Source organism: Electrophorus electricus, unplaced genomic scaffold (assembly GCF_041902795.1).
Source record: "Electrophorus electricus isolate QZ-2024a unplaced genomic scaffold, ASM4190279v1 Scaffold41, whole genome shotgun sequence".
Lineage (NCBI taxonomy): Eukaryota > Metazoa > Chordata > Actinopteri > Gymnotiformes > Gymnotidae > Electrophorus > Electrophorus electricus.
The window spans coordinates 41,527-50,000 of NW_027658704.1; the positions used below are offsets into that span (position 1 = coordinate 41,527).

At 41.8% G+C, this 8,474-nt stretch overlaps 1 protein-coding gene across 9 annotated transcripts in view; it reads left to right on the top strand.

Moving 5' to 3' along the window:
* The first annotated feature begins 2,467 nt into the window (after nucleotides 1-2,467).
* LOC145643262 (semaphorin-6D-like) overlaps nucleotides 2,468-8,474 on the top strand; it is an 18,286-nt gene continuing 12,279 nt past the window's right edge. For 7 of the 9 annotated variants that reach the window (XM_081709418.1, XM_081709422.1, XM_081709423.1 and 4 more), the window contains exons 1-2: nucleotides 2,468-2,565; nucleotides 7,981-8,142. In XM_081709418.1, coding sequence (XP_081565544.1) covers nucleotides 8,031-8,142 — 112 coding nt within the window. In that variant the 5' untranslated portion in view covers nucleotides 2,468-2,565; nucleotides 7,981-8,030. Of the gene's footprint in view, nucleotides 2,566-3,171; nucleotides 3,243-7,980; nucleotides 8,143-8,474 lie in introns of all 9 variants that reach the window. The other 2 variants (XM_081709419.1, XM_081709420.1) reach the window with 2 other exon arrangements.

Consider the following 8,474-nt stretch of genomic DNA (forward strand, 5'->3'; position numbering starts at 1 on the left):
TGATCTCTCACTCTTTCCCTGAGGAAGTCCCAGAAATTCTGACCCCTATTCCCCAAATCCCTCTCTATGGCCCCCTGTTGGGTTCAACTGCCTGCCACTCTACCCCCCACAGGACTCACAAAAGCCCAGGGGTAACTACCTCTGGCTATCTCCTGTCCATGATACACATAAACAGACACTTACACACACGCAGTACATATCCTTAAATAAATTCATGCACAAGGTATGACTGGACCAACACATATGCAACTGCACATACCAGTGCAATGATTCTCCTGAATCTTTATACATGTATGCACATTAATATGCATATACATGTATGCATATACACTTTCACAGTAGCAGGGAATGATGATTGAATGTCTGCGTAAATCATGATTAGCTCGCAAAGCTTTGATGTCTATACCCATCTGCATACACATACACATACCATACACATTTGTACACAATTTTATAATCGGTTCATCTCCCCTTCTATCTCTCTAAATCTCTCTCTCGCTCTTGCTCTCGCTCTCTCAAGCACCCGATTTTCAGCACGCACACACACACACACACACACACACACACACACACACACACACACACACACACACACACACTCACACACACACACACATGCACACATCAACACTCTTCAATGGCTCATCTAGTCTTTAGATCTTATCACACCTTGTGATTATTCTGCAAAGGATAAACCCACCAATTTACCCCCCCCCCCCCCCAAACACATGCACACACTTATCAGCACACTTCCTCACACAGTAACAATAGCAGACAATGACATTGCAATGGCATGAGTTGGTTCACTCTGCTGCTGGATTCAGATGCTAATTCTTAAATTGAAGCAACAGACTGAGAGCTTTCACATGGGTGTTTGCTTCAGTTAACCTGTGTTACAATTAAGGTTCAATGTGTCAGGGGTTGTGGTGGGGTGTATATATTAAGGCATCTGATCTGAAGCCATTACACAGCTCTCTGAATGAGTGTGGAACTGCTGTAATACTCTGGTGTGTTAGGTTCACTCCAATACTTAATGGGTAATGTAATTGCTTTGACCCATGGGTTGTCCTACATTAATTTAGTTGCATAATATACACGTGATGGTGTGATCTACACAATTTAAATTAGGACAACTCTAATGATCCAAGGCAATTGTTTTCCACAATGACTTTGTATCAGGAGACCAGTTTTTCCACTGTTTGCTTAACAAATGTCAGAATAGTTTGATTATTTGGGTTTGGTAGTATTAGCAAAGCTGATGTAATGATGCTGTTCTCTTAGACAAAAAATATGAGCATTGGCATTTTCTCTTTCACACACACACACACACACACACACACACAAACAACCCCCCCCCCCCCCCCACACACACACACAGACACAAATAAAAAAATGTGATGTGATTCCTCCTGGCAAACCAAACTGGGTTAATTGAACTAATTGTAAAAAAAAATAATAATAATCCCACAGGCAAAGTGTATGTATGTGTGTGTGCAATGTCTGTTTGCTCACCAAATTTTTAACCAACTGAATTTTTATAATTTGTCCATTTTTGTCCAGACTTTTTATAATCTGTTCATCTTTGCACTGACTGGGGGAATATAGCTAAATGAAGAGAGTTTGTCTGTGAATGTGCATGAGTGTAGGCTCCTATCCAGAAGAGCATAGTGGACAAGAATCTACACCCTTACAGCATAGTCAGTTTTATTTTTCCGTTCATCCAGCAGTTTCTGCATGTTAATGATTATACATATGGAATACACTGGAATATGAATTTGGAACTGAGTTAGACAATGTCTTACCAACTTAATAAATAAGCTGTTAATTATATTTGTAAACCATTGCTACAATGCATTTTGGTTTTGTCAAATGAAAGATTATTATTATGAAATTGAATGTTAAAAAAAATCTGATATTAAGGATGTGTGTTTGTGTGTGTATGTTTGTGAGTGTGTGTTAATATTACCTTGTTGAAAACATGTCTAAATGTAAAAGTCTTGTGTGTACTCAAGCAAAATTTGATTTTTATCTTTCACACTGTGGCTGCAATTGCAGGTCAAGATCTTCCTGTGGAAAGCAAAACTGATCTTCTCTCTCTCTTTCAAAAACAGCTCTGTGGAAAAGCTTTAACAAGCAGCGTACTGCAGTGGGGGATGGGGCCAAAAGGAGGGGGCCACCTCTGGGTCACCAAGATGTAGAGGCCTCTTTCTGTGTTATAGAAAGAAAACACAGGGAAGAAAGAAAAGCAGCCAAAATCCACATTTAGGGAAAAAAAAGGAGAGCAAGAGCGAGAGCGAGAGCGAGAGAGCGAGAGCGAGAGAGCGAGAGCGAGAGAGAGAGAGAGAGAGAGAGAGAGAGGGATGGGGCGGGACTAAGGGCAGAACGATCCTTATTGGTAGGCAGCTAGGCGCTGTGTTCATGGATTGACTCTGGATGGATCGAATTACACCATTCGCCGTGCATTAGTTTGTTTTCCCCGTGCCGTGCGGAGAAGTTGGTTGAGTTCGAGCTCGATTTGGAATTGTTACGATACAAAACGGATACAAATTTACAGATTCCGATGAGGTGAGTTGTTTGTCGTGAAATTAACTATTTAATGTCTTTAAAGATGGGGAAAACATTTTTTTCTTACCATAATCTAGGAAGAAATAGATTTACTAGGCGTCTCTACAACAGGCTGGCGAGCCGCGGCACACTGCAGAAGGGTTCTATTGGTCTGATCAGAAATAGACTAGGACGATCTATATTTATTCAACGCGTAGCCCATTCAGACATACTAAGGTTTTACCCTTTTATCGCGTAATGATAGTTTTATTCAATTGAAAGTAATTTATTTTACAAATCAATGCGTCTATAGCACAGAGTCGCTCGGGCTAGCAATGTCCCGAGCGCACTTGTTTTTATTTTGTCCGATTTTATGAAGTTAATGGGTGTGGGGGCAGCGAGGGGAGGGGTCTGTTTTAGTGCTATTTGATCGGTGGCGAGCTTTGAAGATCAGAAAACCCTATCCCAGGCCTGAGGACGGGTCGTTCTGCACGGGAATGGGATCATGAATCCTGCTTTATTTCGGAATGATATATCTTGTTCTGCGGATAGAAGAAACGCGTGGGGATTTATTACCGACGATCGGGAACACGCGCTGCTTAATGATCTCTAACCGTTTGGATTTAGCAGTGTAGGAGACGCACTTTGGATACATGAGGAAGACCTACGAGTGTTGTTCATGCGTGTTTCAGAATAAGGTAGGATTTCATTGCTCTTAATAAAGTTGTTCACGTGGGCGATATGAGGGTTTTTCATTTTACTCGAATCGTTACTCTCTACTACAGGATTTACTTTAGCTGAAACAGGCTTTTAAACTATACTTCCTTATTCATCTGCGCTACGAGTCAAAGTCCGAGTTATCTTTCTCAACTCTATGATACTGATACGGTTTAAGACGAAGGAGTAGCTAATAAAAAATCATTTTAAAGACAGAACGCGGGTACCGTAACGGGACTTGCATTCGCGCTTAACAATAGTAGTTACAGTAGGCTGCGTAGGGCAAATGGGAAATGGGAAAATATCATCAAGACAATTACTCCTAAATCATATTGAACAGATTCTCTTATTTAAATAAAGGCCGTCTGTTGGACGCGTACACAATGCTGCGTAACTCTGATAATGGGCTCTTAATTCTGTGTTCGCAGAATCTTACATTTTCTTGTAGTAGCCCAAGTTTACAATATGGAGTTGGGATATAGAGTTTTATGAGGTCGAGCACAAGATAAAGACCAGATCGGTGCTTTAAATTAATATAACCTTCGTCCTTCGGATTGGAAGCGGTTATCGCCGCAGTCACTTAGAGAGATTGCGCAGGCTCTCTCCATGAGAATATTTATGAGAATTTATCGACCGTTCTTTCGTGAATGGGGTTTTAAAATATTCTGAGCTGAGAGCGCTATTGTTAGTTAACTGAGGTGGCGATATATCCTTCCCGCACACATAAATAAAAAAATCAATTTATCAGCACAACTCTGATAGTCGCTTATGTGTATTTTCTCTTTTGTAAATTTCTATAAAGCAAAAGTAGCGCGATGGGTTGGGTGGTTGATTGTGGATATTTCTGAAGAGGATTCCGAGTACGACATATACGTTTTTGGTGACTATTTAATAGATGAGCAAATAGTAACAGTTGAACGCAATTTCAACACTCTCGTATTGAAACATTACAATGCTGCACGTCCAGACTTAGTAGGTGAACTGACTGACAGCCATGTTAATGCTCTGTCAGCAGAATGAAGGAACGAAGCGCACATTTACGCGCGTTTGAATAAAACAGCTGTTTCCCCCGGCCACTTCCCTGAAAGGGACGAATGCATGGTTATTCCTCCTTTTAGCGAATTGAATGATTAAGGTTTGAGCGTATACAGGTTAACTTAATATGAATTACCATATTGTCTTATTCTGTGCCGGATGTTCTAACACATAGAAGAGCTGGAGCTTAAAAATTTCAGGTCAGTTCTGAAGCTTTGATAAATAACTACAAAGTGTGTGTGCAGTGAGCACTCAGTCTCTGCTCTCCTATGATCCGTTTCCCGACTGAAAGGAGGGATAGTGCCTGATACGTTTGAGACCGGTCCATCTCGGCAGCGCGAGCCAGTTTGATTACCCCGCCCATGTGTGGAGCAGGTTGGAGCAGCTGGCGACATTATAACATCCAACTACATGCAGCTCTGCGACCTGACGGGTGTTAACAACGCAGCTGCGCCTGTCCTCTTTATTTTACTTCAATTCTTCTCTTCTATTCTCTTCTCTTTTCTTCCATTATTTTTGTCTCCTTTCCAACCCATTTCTCTTCTGTCTAGTCTTTGGTGAGGCCCGGGTTAACCTTTAAAGTGTTGAGGTCTTCTGTCTGCCCCCAGCTGTCTATTGTTTCACACACACACACACACACACACACACACACACACACACACACACACACACACACACACACACACACACACACAGGGTCTGGTGTCAGGAGTGGGGGGTGCTGGCCCCTTATGTTTCACACTACCCTAGAAAGAGGAGTGGCAGGGTGTTGTCCTGTACCTGTGCCAGCCAGGCAGCAAGTCCAGACTCCTGCTGTAGCAGCAGAGTAAACAGGGCCAGGTTGCATCCAGACAGCACTGAATGCTATAATACACAACTGTTATAGATGGTGAAGTTCCATGCTTTACACTGCTTGACCTAGTCAGTCTGCACAAATGTTATTTTCACTGTTCACATTTGAAGTGATTTGTTGGGTTTAATCACACAAAACAGAATAAATAAGCAAATTTAAGGTACTTAAAACACCAAGTTCAAAGTCTTTGTAATATGTTTGTGTGAGACGTTCACTTAAGTTTTCAGTCAAATATATCATGGTACTGTTTCTCTTTAGAGGAGCACTTTGCTTCACACACTGAGACTGATGCTTTTATTCATGCAAAAATGCACAAACACACATATTACATGGACACACACACACACACACACACACACACAATGTCAAGACAGACCAACAAGCGCAGTAGAGACCCCACAATCATGTACATTTTGCACTTTACCCACACCACTCTTTTCCTGTTTTTGCCCCACTTCGTCAACTCTAGCCAAGTGCCAGTGGATCTGATAGCACATGCAAGCTCAGGCACCAAGACTTAGCCAAGAGCAGCCTTTTGGAGGGTGATGGGGTCACACATAGAAAGAAGGTGGGGGGGGGGGCAATGCTAAACGCTAGTACGTCGCATGACTAGAAGCCGCTCGAGCAGTGCTCATGCACCAGAGGGCAGGAATGAGAAACCAAAGCGAGACATTCAATAGAAAACATGTTGCACTCAATGTAGATTGAAAAGTAATTTTAGACAGCTGACCTTTGGATGTCCTTTGTTTCTGTTTTGCATTAGGTTTCTGTCTCTCTATCTTAATCTTGCTTTCTTTTGCTCTTTCTCTCTTGCTTAGACATTTGATGTCCCCCCTCTCTCTGTCTTTTGTGTGTGCTGGGTGCTGAACTGCAGGAAAATCGTGTTGCATGCACAGCTTGGATGCAGCCTTCCATGCTGTTTCTGTGAATACTAATCTGAAGGCATGAGCTGTCTCTGTCATCTGCTGGGGACATATTGCAGGTGGTTAGCGGCATTTGTCTGTCTGTCTGCCGGCCATGTTCCAGCAGGGGACATTACAGAGCACCATTAACGAGCCATTGGCTCTGGCTGCAGTTAAAGTCCTGTTTTGCACGTACATATACATTCATTGTGGAACGCAGGAGAAGAGAGATATGGAAACAGTGAAAACAAACGAGAGGGAGGAGAGAATAGAGACAAAATGAAAACGATAGAGTCTGATTGAGATAAAGAGAAAGAAAGGAACAGAGAGTTATGCTTATGTCTGCAGTTTACGACAGATCAGAGTCAGAGGAAACAATTTATTTGTCATTGTCATTAGAATAATTACATGTCTCAAAGCCATCAACCTCTCTGGATTTGCTGAAGATAAGATCTGCTTTCTTCCAGATTGAAACCTCAGTAAGGCTTATCTGGTTATCTTCAACTCACCTGGAGAATAATCCCTCATTGTCTGATAGTGAAATGTCATTGATTAGAAAAATGACAAAATTATCCTCATTGATCAGGTAGCATCTGATCAGTAATCATGGTCAAACATGAAAGCATGAAGCCATGATGAAATTAAGACATACTAGGATATCACACAAGCAATACTCAAATACATATATCACATCCAGGTCAACCCTTTCATTCTAATCCATAAATTACTGATCAATCATGCACTGCTGATTGATCAGGGCAGGGTGAGCACTGACAGCTTCTTATTGTGGTCTGGGTGCAGGTGTGCACCAGGGCTAATTGGAAAAGTGTCAATACCAGTGTTTTTGTGTGTGGGATTTTTTTGGGAGGGGGATGGGGGGGGGTCAAAAGCAATCAGAATTCACCAACTAGTCCACTCTAATTCTCACTATCTCTATATATATGTCTCTATATAATTCTTTCTGTCTGTCCCCCGCCCCCTCTCTGGTTATTATATAATAAATTGTTTATATCTGTTATGGCTCAGTGTATAAAATTATTTGTGAGGCTCATAAATAATTAAATTCTATAAAGTTCATTAGTATGCACATACATGCACATACTTGAATATGTGTGAACATATCAAGACACAAACAACCTACACACACTCCCCAGGGAGATGTTCCTTTGTGTGCATATGTGTGTATATTCCTTTCTCTCATTCCGTTTTCTTCAAAGTCTCAGACACGGTTCACTGAAACCATTCAAAGTGAAAACATACATATGTATGTATACATACATCCACTGCTACTGGAAAGTTGTTCCCTTCAGAACAGACCTAAGACAGCAACTATTTCATATATCAAACAATAAGATATCACCTGTGTGTGTGTGTGTGTGTGAGTGCATGAGTGTGTGTATGCGTGCATGTGCTTGTAGCTGTTATCTTGTGCTGTCTAAGAAAGTGTGTCTCTCCTATTTAATTTTTCTGTCTGACAGTGTCTCTCTGACTGTCTCACTCTGTCCCCACTTCTGACCTTCCACTGAGTGACAGATCTCCTTGATCATGAGTATTGGTTGCAAATAAACTGCACATGCAATCAAAGTCAATGCACACACACACACACTGACTGCCAGCCAGTGGAAACGTCTTGATAAACTGGTGTGTGTGGGAGAGAATGACAGAGGTCAGGCAGAACAGCGAAACTGTTTCCTAATATAACATTCAGCATATAACATCTAACTGTATGTGTGTGTTGTGAGGTAACATCTGCAGTACAGATAGGGTGTTTCTGGCATCCAACTGTGTATGTATATGTGTCTTTTGCAGGTAAAACCCACAAAAGTGCAGTAGCAGGGTGTATCCGCTGTCTAAAAGTATGAGTGTGTGTGTGTGTGTGTGTGTGTGTGTGTGTGTGTGTGTGTGTGTGCATGTATGTGTTTTGTGCAGGTAACACCCACATTTGTGCAGTACCGGCGGTGTGTATCAGGCAGAGGGAGATGTGTTGGAGCGGTGTGACCATACTCAGCCTACTGCTTCTCCTACTGCCTCATCATGATGCCATCAGTTTCCCAGAGGACACAGTCGCTCTCGACAGTGTGGACAGACACTGTACGACAGTCAAACACACACACACACACACACACACACACACACACACACACACACACACACACACAGAGCCCAAAATGTACATATTATAATATCACCATACATTTTTAAGTGTTATGAAAATATTAGTGATGGCAGAGATGAAAAACAAGGGCTTTATTAGTATTATCTCAAGCTGCATAACTGCTACCAGCTTCCAGTCATTTTCAGCAACATTAGCACTTTTGATTGAGCAATTCTTTTAATTTTGGGCACAAGGGGTTTGGGTACAATTGTTTGGTCAAAATAAATAACTTGCCAACTACAAATGGAAGGAGAAACCCCATTAGTCT